This window comes from Monomorium pharaonis, chromosome 10 (assembly GCF_013373865.1).
Source record: "Monomorium pharaonis isolate MP-MQ-018 chromosome 10, ASM1337386v2, whole genome shotgun sequence".
Lineage (NCBI taxonomy): Eukaryota > Metazoa > Arthropoda > Insecta > Hymenoptera > Formicidae > Monomorium > Monomorium pharaonis.
This window is the reverse complement of record NC_050476.1, coordinates 8,236,583-8,258,542: the sequence shown is the minus strand read 5'-3', so window position 1 is coordinate 8,258,542 and position 21,960 is coordinate 8,236,583. Positions and strand designations below refer to the sequence as shown.

Below are 21,960 nucleotides of genomic sequence, written 5' to 3'. Positions count from 1 at the left end.
TATATATTTACCGATCGGTTCCATGGATTACTTTCCCTATAATTACTCCGTCACATAGATGCATAATTAATTTTAAAAAAATCGTTAAAAGATCGTTGCGTTATAAATAACGATGACATCACGAGATTAAAATCTTTTCGCGCGGTCCTCGGGACTCGAATCACGAGGAACGCCCGTCGCGACCGGCAAACGACCGGTAAACGACCGCACAAAGTGCAGCGTCGAGAGAGAAAAAAAAAAGAAAGAAAAGGAGGAAGGAGGAAAACGCACCGGTTCGGAGCGTACGCGAGCGGTATGCCGTCCGGAGCGCGTTGATGCCGGACAGAGCGAAGGAACAATAAATTATCGACTCCCGGCGAGATTATCGTCTCGAATTCCGAACGTGACGTGTTCCGGTCGGCGGCGCCGCGGTCCGCGGCGATTCGCCCGCGGTGAGCTCACCGCGGCTCCAATTCGCTGCGCGTGACGGTATCCCCGACGATTATACGAGCGCCGTGTCTCCCAACATCGTCTCGTGACGTGGTTTAACCCCGGCGCCGCCGCCTCTCCAGCCGCATTTCACGGACGACGATCGAAGCGACTACTCGCGATTCACAGAGTTGTGTATATACGCGGAGCGAGCGGCACGCACCGTCCAGCTGATTCTGACACACGCTCCGCCACTTTGTGAGAAGGACAAACGAGCAAGACGAAAAGTAGGAAGAGAGGAACAGTTGCACAGTGCGGATCAAAACCTGGACCTTTGATTCTTTTCTACTAGCTCTACCCAGTCCAAGTGGAAGGTACACCGATACCGATCGTCTCAGGGAGGGTGAGTAAGCCGTTCGCCGATTGACCTTTTTTTTCTTTTTCGCGGTGTGAAGAACTCGCGCTCGCATTACGTAACGATCTCGGACGAGGAAATAGATATGTAAACATCGTCGCGATGATCCGGACCGCCGGCGCGGTTGAAAGGTGCTGCGTAGTCGCGAGGGATCGATTGGAGCGCCCGACGCATGTTGACGTCGCCGTCGTCATCGCCGACGGCGGCGGCGACGGCAGCGGGGGCGGCGCGACTATATATATTTTCGGGCCGTACGGATATAGTCTCCCTCGAGAGTATTCCCGACCGCGGCGAGACGATTTTGCGTCGTATGACCCGATCAGGTGCGCGAATTACGGTGCCGCATCGCGCGCCGCGCGCGACGTCCGCAGAGCACCGACGCGCGACGCGACGGTGTGAATGTGTGTGTGTGTATGTACGTGTGCATGATGCAACCCGCACACCCGCGGTGTTCGCCGCCGAGAATCGAAGAGAGTCACATGCGCCCGAACGCCACACACGGAACCAGTTACGTAACCAGTCGGTCTAGACCGACTGGACTGTAGCTTTTCCTGCAGTGCGGCTGTCTCGCCCACTGCCCGCTGCGATAAATCTAGGATTAAAAAAAAGGGAAAAACAACCGTACGCGAGTCAAAATTTCGCAAAGATCAGGGTACATATCGTCCGAAGGAGAAGAACGAGATAAAGCCTTTTAGAGTCTTAACCACGAGAGCGAATAGACTGGGAGAAATTTTTTCAAGGCCTTTTTGGAGCCGGTGATGATAACATGGTCGGAAATAACAAGCTGTTTGCTTTCCCGATATGGCAACGCGTAACGTGCAATTGCCAAAGAGAGTTACAGGAAGATAAGATAAGTTGCGCGCATATATAGGAAGTGTCGCGTGACGTAACGTTTCGGCGATGACTAAGCAAAGTCATCGCGCGCGAGATATATATGATAAATCAAGATTCGGCATCGTATCTTAACTGAAGGACAATGCGATCCCGAATTTATTTAACGGATATCGAAAAGAAAGAATGCAAAGTTCATCGAATGTTTTACATACGCGACAGATCCATGATCTTATGATCCATAAGATATTACGGATTAGTCTCTTGGGATATACAATATGATATTATCATGATAAATTACTGTTTTGGTTATTCCTCAGCAGCGTGAAGATTGGAACGAACATCGACTGATACTGTTTATCAGATTATAAGTCATTAAACATTATAACTCTCTGGATTCTCAGAATTATTATCGGTGTCTAGAAAGCAACTATTTACTGTATCTACTTAGTTATCTGCGTTGAAGAATGTCATTGGTACAGTAAAAGGCTAGCAAATATCTGCATTTAATAATATTAATGCAACGTTAGATATAATTATTTATTATTGTAATTGTTTTACTATTTCTGTTTTTTTTTTCTTTCTATTCTTGCTATTCTCTTTTTTTCTTATTATTATTAATTAGATTGTGTCAAATCATATTCAACCTTATTCCAGGTTTCCAAAATCCCTCCCATCTACGAACGTCCAAAAGCCAGCAACATTTCAGTGGAGGAGGGAGGTGTTCTTAACGTAAGTACTGTCCCAAAGGAGTATCTGGGATAGTGAAACACATTATGTTCCTGGACCCGGACCTGGACAAACGAATACTGATGGGGTTACGGTATCAAACGTTACAGGTATCAAAATCATGCAACCGTCAGCAGCTTCCGTTATCTGTTACTCGTGGCGTGAGATCGCGGCCACTGGGAGATGCCACCTCGACGAAGGTGGAGACAGTTCCTCTGCTAAGCCCGACGATGGAGACCGAGTTTTTGAAGGAGCCGTGGGTATTCCCGCGCACAAAGACAAATTCTACAATGAAAGAAGAGGACATCGCGGCACTCTCCGCCTGGGAAGAGGACTTTCAGGATCTGAGCAGTTGGTGCATGGACCCGTTCCAGGGTCAATGCGATTTTCGTATAGGTGAATCGACTACGTTTAAACTATCAGGTACCAATATTTATACATACAAATGTGAATTGCGCAATTAGGAATGCGCTTTAAGGAATTTCATCAATCGTCTTCAACATGGATAAGCAGAGCATTGCTATGAACTTGTCTTGTTTCAGGTACGAAATACGAGGGTAACGGCGTTTTGATTGCGAAAGAGGAAGAATTGTTAAAGGATTTGACGAGAACGACTGATGATAAGAAGTTGGATTTGAAAATGGATACCGTTAAGACGACTAAAGAGTCAAGTGACAGTTGTCACTTGCTGCTATCTCCATCGGAACTCGTTAACGAACGCGGTTTAGGATATAATAAAGATGAGAACAATGCGTCCAGCTCGTGGTTAATGTCACCCGAATCTACAGCTTCTAAAAGCACCTCGTCAAGCAAACAACATGACGCAGACACTAGCGCTTCATTACAATCCAAGGATCACGATTTGGATTACGCCAGTCCGATACCCTTCGACAATGGCGCGAGTCAACGCGACACGTGGGATGAGCTACATACGATCGAGACAACTGGATCGAATACTTTTGACCTACTGTCGTACCTTTGGGAGGTACGTTGACAGATCTATCAAAAGTATTTAACCGTGCGATTGAGCAGAACTCGTCTACAAATTATTGTTATTCTTTGGTAAAACTGTTTTTTTTTTCTTTGTTACAGGATGAAATGCGTACGATAGAGGGCAACGCGTCTACAGATTCCTCGACGTTGTTGAAAGTCAGACCGAGCGCAACAACATCGTCGTCTGCACCACCGTTTACCTCTACAAAGGTAAAGACGGAGGAGATTAACGAGCCGACGCCGCCTCCGCCGACGCGCCGAAGAATGGAGACCCGCGCGACATCGACAATGACCTCGTCCACGGCGAAGTCTCCCGTGGTGTCGTCTCGAAGATCCGAGAGGACGAGAACAGCGAGCACTAAAAGCAAAGAAAGAGAAAGAGCAGCTGTTATCAATATAAAAGCGAATATTAAGAATGGAAGTAAAAGATATTACGAGAGCGATTCCGAGGACGACGATGTCGCTCTCGCCCAATACAGGGAATGCCGTGAGAAGAATAATGAGGCGTCGCGAAGATCGCGGATGAACAAGAAAGCGAAAGAATCGGAAATGGCCGAAAGGGCGACCGAGCTGGAGAGGGACAACAAGATACTAAAGATGAAGGTCGAGGAGTTGGAGAAGCTGGTGACGTCAATGCGCAACGCGTTATTACGATCTGCTTTAAAGAAGGAATTTTAAGTACGCGTTATTTAATATCTAGACGTTCTCACGACCCGTCGCGCATAATCTAATAAACCACATTTGTTGCGTCTTTTCGTTATGTCATGCATGCGTCCATTATTACGCGATGTCTTTTAGCACGAAGAAATTATGTGAACTTTAACGTATTTGCCTTAATTGTCTTAATGTGGGGTTAAAAGCGTTCTCAAAGGCTTATTACTATCGTTATTTTTTTTATATCGTTTTATTCGAGACACATATTTTTATTAAACTCATCCCGCGAGTATCTATATCGTTACACAATTTAATTGTCCCGACTAAACTAATCGTGGACTAGTGATAGTGATTAATTGTATGCTGCTGCAATGCGTGTTAAAAATGTTTAAAAAAATGCGAAGTTCGGCTTACTGTATATCGGTATGCTGAAATATATATTCTATTAAACAAAAATTTATTTTGTTATAACGAGAGAGAGGGAAAGAGACAAAATAGAAACACCGAAATTAGAACATGTTTTGCGTAATGAAATCACATACACAACACACACACACACACACACACACATACGAAGAATTTTTTTGAAATTCACTCTTGAAATTCTAGAAATTGTGGGACATTGTACTTTCTATAAAATTTAATCAAGCTATTTTATCGTACAATATAAAATAGTGGTTAGATTTTATTAAAAATTTACTAGATTTTACTTATATCTACACTTATATTAAAGTTCTTCGAAGTCTGTGTTGTCCTACGATTATCATGATTTTGAGAGTAAATTTTAAGAGTAAATTCTCGGTATGCGTATACACACATATATATATTCTATAAGTTATTTTGTGTATAAGGGGTACGACACGAACGAAGAATAATGGTAATATCGCTATCGAGAAGATTTTAATCCGAACAAAATCACACAATCATATTTTGTTCAGCCTTGTATTGTACCTGATACGAAAAAAGAATAGTAAAAAGAGCATGCATGTAGAATCCTGTCGCAGAGAGAAGCGTGTATAATTGGTGATACAGTTTTTCTACTACTTGGTGTGGATTCAACGATATTGCGAGTTGTAATATTGCGACTACGCTGTAAAAACAAAATCCAATAAAAATCTTTATTTTGAAAAATCAACCCGAGATTCTCACGCGTCATTCCGCGTGCACGCCGCAAATAGCGGCAGGTTAAAAATAACAACGGCGGCGTCCTTGTTGTGACTCGTTGTTATTGCTCCCCCTTTTTTTTTACATGCGATATCTATTGATGGGGAGCAATACTAGCAACCCCATGGCAATTCGCGTTAAAAGCTACGGTACGCGAGATCTTTCTGTAGATTGTTCGCTCACATTATTAAAATATGTATATATCATAAATAATCGGTAAGAACACATTTACATGTCGATACTTGGACGAAATGCCGCGGAAGGGTGTCGCGAGGTAATTGTAAAATCGATAGCGGCGCGATGTAGGTGAGGCAGTATCGTAAGCGCACTGCCAGCTGAATAGCATATCTTATTGCGCACGTAACAATATGCGCGGTAATTTTATTTAACGCTTAAACGAAGGAGAGGGGAGGAGGCCCCGAACAATTTCTGCCGTACCGCGTCGCACGACTTGCTTTCCCAATAGGGGCGGCGGTGAATAAAGGCGGCAAGACCTCTTTTCGCTAATTGAATATCCGGTGTCGCTAGACACGGGGCCCACGTGTCCTCCGCGCAAATTGCCCGCGTGTCGCGATACGCGCCGCGAATTGACATAATTAACAGTAGACAACGGCGGATATGGAAACCCGGTGACGGTTCGCACCTGCGAAACCAACTTGACTCTCTCTCTCGCGCAACTTATTCTCATCTTTTGCTCCCATTTGCCGCGCTAGGCAGAATATAATAATGACTATGCGATTTTTATCCTTTGTTTACGATAAACAGAAGTGCATTGCATCAGATTAAACTTAAACCCGTGTACGTACGTTTGGCACGATTTGCGCGAAGCACGCAAATAGAGATCTATATGTCTTCAACAAAGCAGCGAAAAATATAGTTATCGTTCTATATAGTTTCATATTATATATATTAAGTCTGATTTTGCCTTTGTAACTCCAAATAGCACATGATTGTTTATTGATTATAAACTCAAAAACAATTTATCTTTATAGATGCTTTATAAATTAGTATAATTTATTCAAAATAGAGTCAAAAAAATTTTGCTTTATACCTAATAAAGCATATAAATGCGATTTTTTTCTTAAATGTTTAAGAAAATTTTTAGAACAAAAAGAATTTATTTCATGATTCAGAAATTTAAAAAAAAGTTTTTTTAAATTTTTTTGTATTTTAAAAAGGTATTACAAAACATTTAATTTTTAAGTTACACAAATAAAGAAAAAAAATCTTACAAATTATATCTTTCTTCTATAAAATTTCAAACAATTCTTACTTTAATACTTCAATTTTTACTTAAGAAGGATTTTTCAGTTTCTTACATTATATAACTTAATAAAATTTTAGAAATTTATAGGAAAAAATTTAAAGGAAAAAATTTGAAATATTATTATATTATTATATTATTTACGATATGCAATTTAATAAAAAACAGTAAAATTGTTTATAATTGCTTCCTTAGCCTGCGCTTACTGCTATCATAACGTTTACTATAAAATTTTCTCCATATTATTAATATACAATAAATTTTCTTAAATTTTTTCAAATTTTTTGACTGTATAATTATCTTTAAACTTAAAAGATTACTTTCTAAATTAACATACTAAGTTTTAGGAAAAAGAATCTTAAGTATTTTAATCACAAACAAAAATTAGAATTTTGAAAAACTACAGCAACTATAAAAAAAGATATTATTTTTAATGCTGCAAATTTTTACCTAGTAAATTTATGAAAAAATAAAAAGCTTTAAATATTTTTTCGCTATTTATGCGCCAAAAGTGGTTTTTTTCTAATCTATCAATTCACACTCAAGGATCATACCTCGACAGGTAACAAAAAATATTATGTGTTATATGTGCGGATCGACTATTCTCTATTTATGCGGATGTATTTGTCTACGTTTTGGCTTCGGCTGATAGATCTATTCCTCGCATACGTAGAAAATAGTCGATCTTTTGCACTTGTTACATAATGTACTATTCTAAACATTAAAATTAAGTTAATGAAGAGTCATCTCAGCAAAAATATTCAAAAATTTTCTTTATTTTTTCATAAATTTTTATTATCAGTGCATATTTATTACATAAAATGAATGAAATTTATATAAAACACATTGTGGAATTAAAAATAAAGCTTTCCTGTAATAAGAGTATGAAATAATTATAAAGAAATAAAATAATAATTTTGTTAAAATGTGGCATTATATTAGTGAATATGTAGCACATACAATGACGCTTGTTACTACATTTATGATAAATAATTCGAGTTTAAAAAGTTTGAAAAACCAGCTTTGTTCAAAAAATTTGATAGAAATTAATAGAAACATATAAAGTTAATAAAAACATATACAAATTTTTTAAACATATTAATGAAGTAGAAGGTTCTATACAGTCTGCATCGGATCTTGGCGATGAATATAATTTTTATATTAACCTATTAACGTCCAAGCACACGCATTTTCAACATAATTTTCAGCGACTTTATTTGCAACGTTGTAGGTCTATAAAAAATTTGGAAAGTATTATTTCTTACGTAAAATTTTATGCTCTTTCAGAACCCATCATCAAAAGTTGTATAAAAAATTGTCCCAAAAAGTTATGGCGGGTTTTAAGTAAAAAATACAAAAAAGTCACGAAAACTTTTTTTTTAATATTTTTTTTGACATTGGAATAGGTAGTATAAAACTCCAATTTTCTTCACAACCATCAATGCACAAAATATTTGTACTTTAAGGGTATATTTTAAAAATTTGTCATTTCCATTGAAAAATGGCGGCTAAATCACAAAAATTTACAAATTATCGTATTTTTTCCACAATAATTTGTAAATTATGGACAATTAGTGGCTTATTATTATTAAAAATAATGGGATTGATATTCACAGTTCATTTTTGATCAAATACACAATTTTTAAGATGACAGATTCAATATGGCGACCAAAAAGGTGTAAAAATCGTCGATTTTTCTATATTTTTCCTAAATTTCTCTATAAATCCTTTTTTGAAAACTGTTTTATGCATGGACTATTATCAATTTATGAATTTATTTATTAGTATATATCAATGGACATATTCATAAAGGCATTATTAGACAGTAAATTTAAAATAGTAGAAATTGTTTGTTATTAAGTTTTATTGCTGCTATATATAATTAGGTATTTTCCTTAGTTTTTACGATTCAATAATTGAATAACTAAATAAAAATCATAACTTTGATAAAATATTACATATATAAAAATCCTTATCTAAATATAGGCGCTTTTCTATATAATCTCATCTAGTTATCTTATTAAACATAAAAATTACGATTAAAGTCTATATAAACTCTACATATATAAATTAATCTAAAATTATTCTTATATGTTTTAATCAAAAATACACATATTATAGAAAAATAATCTATTGTTTTCTATTGTTATGTATATAATATAAAATATTTAAAGAATACAATACGATACAGAAATATAGAGTCTATTATATATTTCAGATAAACAATCTAATATTTACGAACCAAAATACAATAAAATAAAATGAAATTTTTCTTTCTTTGACTTCTATCGGATTTTTTAGCGGGAAATGTTTATATATACAATATTAATTATATAATTGTTTGAGCATAGTTTTCTTACGATAATAATTATCAATGTTATAAAGAAAATTTAAAGAAATTGATTTTTATTACTTATAAATGTGTTATTTATTATTTTAAAGACAGTAATGCCAAAAGCTCTTTTGTAAAAAAAATAAAAGAGAGAAGGGTGTTATAAACAACCATTTGTTTTATTTAAATAAATAAGTGAATATTTATATGATATAATTCTTGTCTCGGTACAAGTTTGTTACTCATAAAGTTATATCAATCATATTACAAGCAGAAGTTCTTCGGATTTAACAGAATTTACTAAAAATGGAAAAATTACAGATTGCAGTTATGGAGCCTGTAGAGTAACATGGAACACTACCAATAAATATTCTCAAAATTATTTTTATTTTTAGATAAGAAAATTAACGCTCTTTAGCAGATGTTGCTCATCAGTATCACAAAAGTATCAGTATCTTGTACATAGTATCATAAAAAAGTGTCAAAAATTGTATTAAAAAATGTTTTGCTCTTGCAATTTTGTGCATTGCAAAAGTATTATAATAGTATTATAACAAATATATTAACTAATAAGTAAAATAAACATATAATCAAATTACACTTGGAGGCATTATAGGACTTATTGTTAGACTCGTAACACTTGCAAGAGGTTCATAACCCTAAAGCAGGCAATATATTATAATTTTATGTGTCAAATGGTTGTACGCATTACTTTAAATACAAATAAATACAATTACGTTATTTGAAAACCATATTCAAGCTCTTCAAGTTACACTAAAATTAAAAGATTAATAGCCGACATATTTGTCAAAATAATATAAAGAATACACACTTATAAAACCTTCGGCTATCTGCAATTCTGAAATGTAGCTTTTATGACAATATAATAAACATTCGTGACTAGTAGCCATGTTAGAACGGTACGTAAAGAAGTAGTTTAGATGATTATCCCAAAAATTCAACACAAAGTATACGAAATATATACGTGAATTCTATAACCCCACATCTAATCCGTAACCGCTTTCTCTCCTCTGTATGAATGAAAAGTCATATGACTCCCTGTTCACAATTTAAGCTGGATCTCCTTAAAGCTTATTGAGACAATTAATGCTAAAATTCAATAATGTACAAAAGTACAGAAACGTTATTATCCTAAATTTTTAAGAAAAGCCGATTTGAAAGAAAAATACATTTGTGACAACCTGCATATCAAACACAGAAGAGGAAAAAGAAACTCTGCGCAGGAAGTGCAACCGAGTGAACGGGTCTATTGTAAGAAATATTAAATCGTTTTCATCAGTCGTTAAATAATCACGGTTAAATGCCTTGGGATTGGATGCATACTCCAGTGCGCTCGGTCGCGGGTGCGTGCATCGATTGCCCGCATTGCTTTCCGCACCCGCATACCGTTAAGTCTGTCAGATCATACCGTGCTATTATTATCCAGAACTGCTGCTATCACACCGTCACGCCGTATTCAACTTGGGTTTACGAATTGAAGCGCAAGTGACTCGTTCTCTCTTACATCAGACGCTTCGAAAGAACACAAGGATTTCAAGAAATAAAGAAAACACGTTGCTTATCGCTCATAAGGAATTGGAAATTGGAATTATTTTTTTACGTTTTTATGTAAAAATAATAAAAATTAAAAACTTTAAATAAAAAATAATTTTTCACTCTGGTTTACTACTATTAAAAGTTTTCTATTCGGATATGTATTTCCCTTCAGCATTTGAGGTCATATTTTTTTAATGAATATCAAATCATTAGATAACCGCAACGATGCAAGGACATTTTCGCCCGATATGAATTTATAAATATAAAACGTATTATATGCTTACCAAACAATGTAACATAAAACGTTTTAATAATAAATAACAAAGAAAATCCTATACTTTTATTTCAATATTTGTGTAAAAAACAATTTTTTCCGCAAAAACATGTTTTTATGCGGTTTACTTTGAAGTAAAAATATACATGTTCTTTTTATTTCTAAAATTATCTCATTACTCCGTATAAGGGAAAGTCGCCAATTTGAAAGTTTAAAGTAATTATAAATTTCTAGTAAACACATAGATAATATTTTGATCAAAAAAACCACTTTTTGACCTAAATTTATTTTAAAAAAGTAAAATAAATTTCTAAAAATGAGCCTATTTTTCACTTACAATAGCAAAACAATTTCTACTATTTATCATTAAAAGACAAATTTCGGTTGTAAAAAAAATAATTTATTACATTAGATGATTAGAATAACTGCAACGTATCGGCAAGATAACCTTTTTTTTGTAAAATTTCCGAATTGGAAACTTCCTCGATTTCTCATTTTCTCCACGCATCTCCTGGTGGTACGTATGATACGCGTCGCCGAAAAACTGGGGCGGTTCCGGGCGCTTTTAAAAGTCCGCTCGGCGACGCGCGTCACGATTGATAAGGCTGCGCGCGCATTGCGGCCGCTCACTGTTCGGACTGATAGCTCAGTACGCTGGTAACAGGTGGTTCGCCGCTATTGGCGGAGCGGCGGCGATTGAAGTGCCTTGCGGCGCCAGCACGTGCGGCCGGCCGCCGCCGGTCGGTCCGGTCTCCCGCATTCACGCGGAGAACGTCGTACCGCGCGCATCGGCCCTGACGACGGGGCGAGCTTCCTCTCGAGTCTTCCGGCAGACAGGCGCGGGCGGGACCGTTCAAAAATCGATCTGCCGGTACGTGTGCGATTACGTACGTGCGTGCGTACGCATTTACAAAACAGCCGGTTCTTCGTGGCGACACCGTGACAACTCGCGGGTGCGCGGGTGTTGGCTATCGATCCCCGTCGTCCCGCTTTCTTCAGCGTTCATTGGCGCAGTCGTCACCGCCGTCATCGCCGCCGCTGCCGCGCGTCGCCGGGACCGGCGCTCATTCGTTCGCTCGCAAGAGCGACGGTATATGCGGAGTGTGTTTGTGCCTTAACATACTTGGAGAATTTATCCTCTGTGATTCCCCGCGCGCCGACGGAGGTCAACGAGAGATTTCCCTTTCCTTCCTCTCGCCCGCCTCTCTCTCTCTCTCTCTCTCTCTCTCTTTCGCGTTCGGTGAGTAACAACTACATACTGCAATCTTCTCTCCTTCTCGCTCTTTTTCTTCTTCTTCTTCTTCTTCTTCTTCTTTTCTTCAATCAATCTCCAGTGCCCGCGCGCGCACTGGTACCGCTACTTGACGCGGCGCGCAAAGAGACGGCGGATGCGAAGACCCGGTGCACGCACGTGCACGCGCCGCCGCGCCGCGCCGAGGCCGGCGGCGCTCCGTTCCATCTGGTGCGCTCCGATTACAACGACCGGATCTATCAACGCGCGCGGAGGGGCCCTCCTCCCTTCTCGGGAGCACCGGGCGCGGTAGCTTCCCGAGAGATTCTCAGATTCCGCGAGAAGTCGCGAGGCGAGCGATCCGCGCGCGTGGAATGCGAAGTACTCCTTCCCTCCCTCCCGCCGATCGACGGTCCCCCCCCCTCTCTCTCTCTCTCTCTCTCTCGCAAGGATCGATCCGTCTTTGATTAAAACCGGAGTGCGTAATAGTGATCGTGGAACGATACGTAATATTCTCAACAAACATCAAATGTAACATAGATATAACGTTATATAACGCATACATGTGTTATATTTTTGTTATGTAGCATTACATCTGCGTGAGATTAGGTGCTTGCTGGGTTTGGACGAAGTTGCCGCGTTTGCCGATTTCTTGTCGGCGACTCCACGGATCTTCGCCGATGCAATGTCTAAGTCGCGCGTACCAAAGCTGAAACGAAACTTTCATTCGCGTTCTCAGCGCGATAAAGCTCTCGCTGAGAATAGTATTTATAAGCTTGACGTATCGCGCCCGCGAGATAAGGAGCGCGTCGTGCTTCACGTGCTTGTCGCAGTTACGCGAATCGCATAGTGATAGCGACTCTCGATCGACGCGGTATCTTTCCTTTTCTTTCCGGAAATACCAGTTTTGATTAGCATCGGCTAATAGGCGGTTACGTAGAATCGTTCGCGCGTCGAAAGGTCGGCCGGACGATTGCATTGAAAGTGTGACGTTTGCGCGTACAACCCGTGGTTATTTGGAAAAGATAACGGTGAATTAAGAAGAAGTAAATACATCGTAAGAGATGAAAAACATGCGGAAAAGTTTCTGATGGTCGAGCAGAAAAAAAATTGAAGAGAAACGTAAGCGCCGCGACGTCGATATCAAGAATTGTTTATTATCGGCGGACACTCCGACGATTCCTGGAAGTAATGGAATAGACACGTTCAGAAATAATTTTAAGAGCAATTTGATAACAACGTATATCGCGATATGGCATGTGACATGACACAAATGTTAAGTAACAGATTGTTATGTTATCGTTGCGAATGTTTGATGCGAACGTTTTTCACGGAGAACAGATTTGTCGTTTCATCGAAACGTCGAAATGACATGCCTGTGTGATATGTATTTAAGAGAGAAAAAAAACGGTAAAAAAAATTCTTACCGCCTCATTAGTAAACGTAATGCTTGGAATAACTCTTCCAAGCGCACGCTCGACGAGAATAGAACAACTGTATATTTACATCGTTTAAAATAATTGACGTTTTGGCCTGTAACTGTTTCGCATCTGAAATAATACGTAATGTTGATCGTGAATCTTCGATCGTTGTCGATGTTCTTCCGTGATTGACCTTACGATTACGTTCCGCAGCACGGATTGGCAACCGCGAATACATAGAAAAAGAAATTATATTTTATTGCAACGGTCATTACTTCGTATAGAGGTAGAATGTAAAATCTTCTTTAAATAAATTTGATGACCCTAAATTCAGATGATTTGCTTACATGAAGCGTACGGTTTTTTCAAGAAAGTTGTATTCACCTTTGTATGAGTTGTAACAATATTTTTGAACTAAGAATTAAAATGTTTTAGTATTACTATTATTATTATTATTATTATTATTATTATTATTATTATTATTATTATTATTATTATTATTATTATTATTATTATTATTATTAAATCGTTTATATATTACACTCTTTCAAGGTGACTATTGTAATGTTGAAATACAGGTATAATATTTTATTAAAATTGAAAAGTAGCAAATTCTTTTAAAAAGTTTTACTTTTGCTTGTACATAAGACAATAATTGTCGGAATTTATTTTCTATATACATCGACGTGTTTAATCCTCTCATCAGTCATGATGTTGAAATGCCATGTAACATCAGCTTTCAGCAGAATCTTCATCCATGCAAAGACCACTTAGTTCCTTACTTATGCATGGATTTTTTTTTTATCGGGAATCATTATCTGACGCGTAAAAAAAATTCACGTAGTCGTAAAGGAGAGACCAGATTTTAAAAGAGAAAAACGTCTCTCGCATATGGCGCGCGCTATGCGTAACGAAGTTTAATTTTTTTTTTCGAGTCAGGCCGATTAGAATTCTTGGTGTGCTTTAAGTTTGTAATTTCTGGACGGACGGTTGTGGGTGTTATATATGCGCTGGGGAAGTGATACAATTGAACTTCATACTGCAAGATACCCCGTCGCTCTCCAAGATAACTCTCTGATATTTCTTATCTAAAAATTTATTTTTGTCCAACGTAAATATAAATGAGATTTAGAAAGTGTAATTCACACCTTAATCTAAACATAACGTTTAATCGCGTTTATTTGAAAAGAATCGCGTGGAATTATAGTACAACGTAATATGGAATTATAGCCCAATGTAAATACTCTCTAAATCTTGTAGGATAAAATGTTACTTTAAAGAATGAAAATTACGCAACGTTCTACACATAACTGAACGGAACTTCTTCACGAACTTTGACTTTTATTTAAAACGGCAAATTATTTGAACATTGCACAAGTTTAGTTTTCGCTTTTTAGAATGACGTTTCACGAGTTTTAGAGAATATGTAAAAGAGGAATTAAGTGTAACATAACTTCTTGCAATTTCATGACATTGTTTTGCATATCGTGCAACGGAGAAGCCCTTCCCCCTCCCCCCCTCTCTCTCTCTCTCTCTCTCTCTCTCTCTCTCTCTCTCTCTCTCTCTCTCTCTCTCTCTGTCTCTCTTTCGCGACTGGTATACTTAGCCTATAAAGACAGGTCCATTGAACTCGTTAGAACGCGCACCGCGGTCTGAAATGCAGCTATGCATCATCTCGTAATATAGGACAAAAGGCATTAAACGCAAAACCGACCGGCTGCGGCAGATAATGCAACACGCGCAATACCGTATGCGGCACTGAGGTCATGGATGCGCACGTGTATGCATCACCGTAATCTATAAGTCGCGCCCGTTTATCGATATCCTCCTTACCCGGATCAGCACATCCGACATCCGGTTGGATCTTTTAATGTCACTTACATAAACCTTTCCGGCCTGTCTGTTATCGAGCGAGACCCGTGTATACCTCGCTCCGTCCAGACGCGAGCGTCTCTCCTCTTTTTCTCTCTCTCTCATTTATATTTACATGCCACGAAAGCGCGATATTCCTCTTATCTCTCGCTCCTCTCGATCTAATTTTAACCAAATAACAAGTCTAACTGTGTAAATTTATTATCTTATTTTCCCATTTTCTACAAATAGCAAACTTCTATTTTAATCCTAAAGGAAGATTTTAATCTCAACTCCCAAGGGAGATCCACCGCGGAAAACCTCTTTAACGCAATTAATGTAATTATATAGCGCGCCGCACATTCGCGAATCCCTCGTCAATTTAATGAACAAAGAAGACAATTAATAATATCTATAATAATATCAATCACAAGATTACGAGACTATCTTTGCTTTCAGGTACCAACGAGATCGTGAGATTATCAAAGAACGCTGGCTCCACGTGGCGACAGTATGTCGGCGCTTTAATTTCCTTCGTCCTTCGTAGGCGAGCACCATGTTCCTCTGACCGACGACGCCCGTATTATCCAGAAAGCTGAGGGAAACGAAATATCATGGCGTTCGAAGACGTGGGTACGAGCGACCTCAGGGAATTTTGGGACCTGTCCTATCTCTCCGACCAGGTGAGTAAGCACAACGTTTATATAAACTGATTCTCGCAAAGGGGAAGAGACGGAAACATGGATTTTTGTTATAGAAGAGGAACAAGATAAATTTTGTTAAATTTTTCTTTGAGATCACTTCTGACACGCTCGTCACTATCGCCGTTTACCATTCACGAATTTGTCGCGCCTACACAGCATGCATTATACATTCTTGGAAAAGTGCTCATTTGCGATCTCGAACGAGAGGAAGCTCCGTTGGGGATCGTAGGGACGCCTACGTCCTTCCGAGGGTCGTGTTTCTGCAATCCTTCGCGTTACTTGAATATTCGTGTCAAATCTCAGAAAGTCAATAACACGCGCTTACGTCATTATGTACTACTGACGCAACAAAATAAAATCTTTTTAAATAGTGAATATCGTTATTTTCGTATACTGTTTAATTTGTAATATCAAATTGTGTCTAATTTGAGTGTCATATTTTAATAATTTTAATGCCGCCACGGCTCCTTTACGTCGTTATTAATTTAACTAAAACAATTTAATTTAGGTTAAACAATCTAATTCAAGAAATATATTAAATTTAACTCAAATTTAATTTATTATTTACTGGATGCATTAAAAGAAAGAATTGATCAAACTTTCGTGAAATAATTGCAATAAAATATTTAGTTTAGAGAACCAAATATTTAATAATTTCATTAATAGTAATCAAACAATCATTAAATATTTGAATGTATTAATCGAACATTTAATTGAAATTATATTACCAAAACTTAATAATTCAGTATTTATACATTAATCCAAACGTTGTTTACTTTGAAACAAAGTAGTTTAATCATAGAAATAAATCGATTAGATGCGTTGCCTCAGTCACATATTTTGTGTTAAAACAGTAAATTTTAACACATACATGGAAATTAAAAACAATAGAATATTATTTAATTCAAGGTTCTGTTTAAAAATTTGTTTCTCTATATTTAACAGTGTATCGCCATTTATTATATGTTATGCATAAAAATGTATGATTATAGTTTACAAAAGATATTTATTTCACAATTTATTTTTATAGTGCTACTTTACAATATTATTCGTAGAAGCACTTTTTATAAGTTTCTCTTCACGTAAAGTATAAGGAACGTTTCCACGCACTATACTCATCAAATTTATCGATTAGATGTCATTGAAAAACACATTTCTACTTTTTACACATTTCCTTTATGATAACAACTGCAATATTCAACATTAAAGTGTCACATATATCCTATTTAATCCTTAGAAAACAACTGATAGAATTTAGTTAAAATGTAATTGAATTGAAATTGACTGCATTAAAATTCAAAATGATGTTTTATCAAAATAAATTACAATCTAAAGTCAAATCTTTCTTTTAACAAAAATTTCTTTCAGTCACTATTTTTTAACTTAATATCTTTAGTTTAAAGAAAATACAACTAATGCAAGAATTTAGTTAAAATGTAGTATTGAAATTGATTACGTTGAAATTTAAATTGAGATTTTATCAAAATAAGTTACGATCTGAGGTCGAAGTCGAATCCTTTTTAACCGTGCATTTTTTTCGATCAATCGTTATTTTTTCCTCACTTTTTTATCTATAGTTCGAAGAAAGTACATGACAGCGTTTGAATTACGAATAATAATAATGGTCACATGTACTCGCACATGCGTCGCGAACATTGCCATTTATCATTGCGCTTATGGTGACACGATTGCGACTTGCGCTAATTAAGCCTGAGGAAATGAGGAAACCGACAAATTTACATGATAGCGCCATGACGTTCGACGAACGTCATGGCACCGATAATTCTTCTTCCACCAGTCGGCCAATCGTCGCTTATATTCTTCGCGAGTCTCGCGTACCATCCATCTACCATCCTGCGAGCGCGCGACGGAAACTATTTTTCATCGCTCGTTACATTCGCGACGGAGCAACAATGGCCCCGCACATGCTCCTTTCATTCTCGCAGCGTGCGTTCCCGTCTTCGATCGGCGCGCGCAAAATGAAACGCGGTCGCGGCGAGAGCCCTTTCACGTCGGAATTCTCTTTCTCGCGACGGCACACGCGACGGTATCAAATTGCCGACAAATTAATCCCGATCATTAACGCGTCGCGTCTCTCTGCGCTGTCGTCACGCCCCTCGGCCGTTTCTCGCTGGCAAATAAATACCAATTCGCATGCAGTCGCATTGCTGTTTTACGCTCCGCGCCGCGCCGCGTCGCACCGTTCGCACACGCCAGACGTGTACTTATTATTAGTTATTGTTTCCTCTTATCGGCCGCCCGTAGCTTCGTCGAGTAATTTTGCAGGTCTCCCCTCCTTCCTCCCCGAAACGGCGACGGCAGGTCCGCTAATCGGTATTTTTATCATTTCCTAGAAGGTCGTCGATACGCACGTTCGATCCCATTGGAAATAAATTCAATCGTCAATCGCACGGTAGATCGCGATCGTCCCAGGACGCACCATCCGTCCCAGGGACTCGAGTTAATTTCACGTCGACTCGATTATCGTCGTATGTCGTATTCTTCCATTCGTGGACTTACGCAACGACAATGTTGTTGGGGATGGACAGCAATTATTGTTTTCTCCTTTTCCGGAATGCAATAGAACGTGGTTACACCTCGAGTGTATCCTCACATTTCAATTGTTTCTCACAAACACTACGGGGACAGATTAGCGCTGCTCGAGCGCAGATTTCCAACATTTGTAGCTCGTATCACGCGTATAGGGAGGCCTATTGTATTTAGGCATTAAAGCATTATAGTTGGTTTGCGCACCTGTACAAATAGCGCATTATTTCTAGTGAATACTCTTAGGTACACGTCTTTTGCAAAGAGACCACTCGATTACGGTTGTCAGCCGCGTGTATTCAGCCGTTAATACATCGAACACGAATTGTATAGAATTGTACATATAGAATTTTTTTGGAGCGAGCAGCGTTTCTCTTCGGAATGTAAATTTAACAACTCTTTGCGTTCCTGTCAGAATTGTTTCTCAAGGAATTCCCGAAACTATTAATAATTCGAGGAATTATTTCCGAACGTAGTTCCCGGTACGCTTCATGATTACATTATTTTCAGTTCAACAGACGCAGGGAAACATACTCATTACGGAAAAATACTGATTATATAGGATTCAATGGAAATGTTCACTGAGTTTCACATGTATGATGATTTGCGATTGATTAATACGAGTTTGGAGACTCAAAATAGCTCTGCAGCTCTATGTATAGCCTCAAACAACAGATACACTCGCATTCCATATACTAATTACAACTTTATCGATTCTCGTGGCTTGTTATATGTACGCCGCGAACGTGCTTTTCATACGATTTATAAACCTGTCTGCCCAACCATTATCCTGGAACTGCATATTTATCGCCCAGAACATGTTTATTATTTACTTTATTAAATGACGCTTCGTTACACTCTTATTATCTACGAAAAGTGGCTTATGCAATGTGTAAGTGTTGTTTGAAAATAAAGTTCATGGACATAAAGTTTACAATTATAACATAACTTTTCAATAATAACAACTGAATCTGAACTGTTATGTAAATAACATTATAAATAGAAAAGTTTTTACAATTAAAGCTTAATATTTTTTGTATGAATTTATGTAAATTTTTTAATTTATGCGCTAAATATTTTAGTCTTAAAACGTAAATTCTAAATTTAATCAAAATAGTAATATTACAATATTTTAATTGATAAAATTAATCTAATAAAACAATTTAATAAAAAATACTGATGAAAATAGCAGTAATATCTTTTAAATACTGCAAATAATATTAGCGTAATAATACAATGTATAAATAATAAATTAAGAGTTATACACTAGAAAAAATAGTATCAAACTTTAATATAGTTAAAACTAATATTATGTTTAACAATTATTGTTTATATAAACAGAAAATTATATTTTTGTTGCTTATACATAAAACAATCTTGACTACATTCGTATGTAACTTAATTTTTTTTTTTTTTTTTTTTTTTTTTATTGATAAACTTAAATTTGAGCAAAATATTTTATTTTTATTCTAATATTATAATAATTATTTAAAAAAGCATCATATGATTGTTTTGATAATAGTGTGAAAAAATTTTAATTTTATCTTTTTTAAAGATATTTTTTATTTCAGCTCATGAAAAAAATATTATTAAACGATTGAAAAAATATTTTTCTTGATTATTCAAAATTCTATATACAAAATTCTTCATGTGAGCATATTAGCACATTTGTTTGATCTCTATATAATCTTACTTCATTGTTTAACATTTTGAAAAGAAGAATATTCTTAAAACAAAAGTGTTCTTTTTTTCGTGAATGCTTTGTAAATTACAATCAGTAACAGATCAGTGAAGTCAGTTAAAATGTATATATAATGATATACTTAACTTGTCAATCGGTGAAATAAATACTCTAATTTTTCAATGATTATCCACTGATTCTGAAATAAAGATCATTAAAAGACAGTGACTACTCACTAATTGTCACAGCTTACCTAAGTATACCATTGCAAATCAGATAATAACTGATTGCAATTTAGAGGGTAAACATAAGTGCACGAGTTACTTCTCTAAAGCGTTTACTTTTATTTAATGTATTATAAATATGCGTACGCATAGATCGATATCTTTTTTCCTCTCCTGTTAATTATGTGCATCTGCAGCATAAAGCTTGACGCGAACATCGAAAACTATTATATATTCAGAGTTAATTTCGCTTGAATTTTCAACTCGATTATTTTTGCATAATAACGAGTTATTAATATGCATCGATACGATGGTCTGGTCGCGACTTTGAGAGCATCGTAATAGAAACTGAAAGACGAATCGGCGCATGCATGTCAATGCTGTCTCATCATATTTGGGGGGTCAGTCCCCTTTGGCGGGAATTACGTCAGGCAGCGAACAATTCGTCGCGCGCACAAATATGTCTAGCCAATAAAATCGTTTAAGTCAACCAAGTAACGTTTGTGAAAGTAAAACAATAGAAATCCCCTACGAGCTAAATGCAGCTAATTCTAAATCTAGACTAGAAATCGTGATTAGATTGCAGGAACGTCCGTTTTCCAACATGAGAGTTTCGTGCCTAGTGGGGACACATGTCCTTCAAAATTCGGTCCTTCAAAAATTCACATCTCCTTTATCTCTGTAGATAAAGATAATAACTGCCTTTTAGGTAGTCATTTGAAAAGTGAAGAATGGGATTTTTCACAAAAAGATTAACATCTTTGTAAGTTTCATCCCTTCATCCGAATATCTCAATACTAGTAAATTAGGGAGAATAAACATACATATATGTTGTACAAAAATTATGACAGCCAGGTCTTTCCGTACTTACCCTTTCAGAAACGATTTCTGATACCAGGACAAAAAATATTCTTGACATATTTATTCTTATTACAACTTCATGTAGTATGAAAATAACACAAGATTAAGATTAAATTTCTATCTTTAGATCGATTTATTCTTAAGTCTAGAATATCATAAGATTGTCATCAATTTACTAAATCATTCTAAGAAAATTAATAAGATAGCATCAAAAGTCATTTTATTTTAGATTTAAAAACTTTCTATTTAAGAATAAAATATTTCTTTTTTAATAATAAATATGATTGGCGCTATATCGATCCTATTTTATGATAGATCAAAGAGTAATAACATTAGGTTCAGGATCCTTATCTGTGGATGCATATATTAAAGATTAACGTAAAGGAAAAGAATAATTACTTCAGAATAATAAATTCATTGAATTATTATATTCACGCGTAATATATAATAGGTTTCAAAGGTCTAATAACGAAAATGTGTAATAAAAATTCTAAAATTTAAAACAATGAATCAAATGGCATATCAAATGATACATAATAAAATTATTAAAGTGAAACTTATTTTAATGTGCCATTTTGAATTTTGCAATTAACAACCTTGAATATCTTTAATAAAATGTCAATTAAATATTAATTCTTTTTAGAAAAAAGTCGAGTACGAAAAGATTAATAATAATTATTATTAAAAATGAATTGTCCTAATTACGACTGTTGCTTACAACAAAGATATTGATTTCTCGCTTAACCGACTTTCCTCTCAGTAGCAAAAAAACGGCAGCACTGTGTTTTGGCATTGGCGCAACAAGCGTCGCGATTAATC

The 21,960-nt window shown here is 36.6% G+C and overlaps 2 protein-coding genes across 8 annotated transcripts in view; both read left to right on the top strand.

The window, feature by feature from the left end:
* The first annotated feature begins 571 nt into the window (after positions 1–571).
* On the top strand, positions 572–5,165 carry LOC105834096 (inner centromere protein A). The gene is made up of 5 exons (XM_028193629.2): positions 572–811; positions 2,312–2,386; positions 2,494–2,806; positions 2,926–3,368; positions 3,476–5,165. Exons 3-5 carry the CDS (start codon positions 2,614–2,616, stop codon positions 4,052–4,054), a joined length of 1,215 nt encoding a protein of 404 aa, XP_028049430.1. The 5' UTR covers positions 572–811; positions 2,312–2,386; positions 2,494–2,613; the 3' UTR covers positions 4,055–5,165.
* A 5,767-nt stretch (positions 5,166–10,932) lies between these two features.
* The window catches only part of LOC105837378 (cyclic AMP response element-binding protein A), a 42,978-nt gene continuing 31,950 nt past the window's right edge, over positions 10,933–21,960 (top strand). Inside the window, exons 1-2 of one of the 7 annotated variants that reach the window (XM_012682118.3) lie at positions 10,933–11,492; positions 15,584–15,807. In XM_012682118.3, coding sequence (XP_012537572.1) covers positions 15,739–15,807 — 69 coding nt within the window. In that variant the 5' untranslated portion in view covers positions 10,933–11,492; positions 15,584–15,738. The other 6 variants (XM_012682117.3, XM_012682116.3, XM_036293332.1 and 3 more) reach the window with 6 other exon arrangements.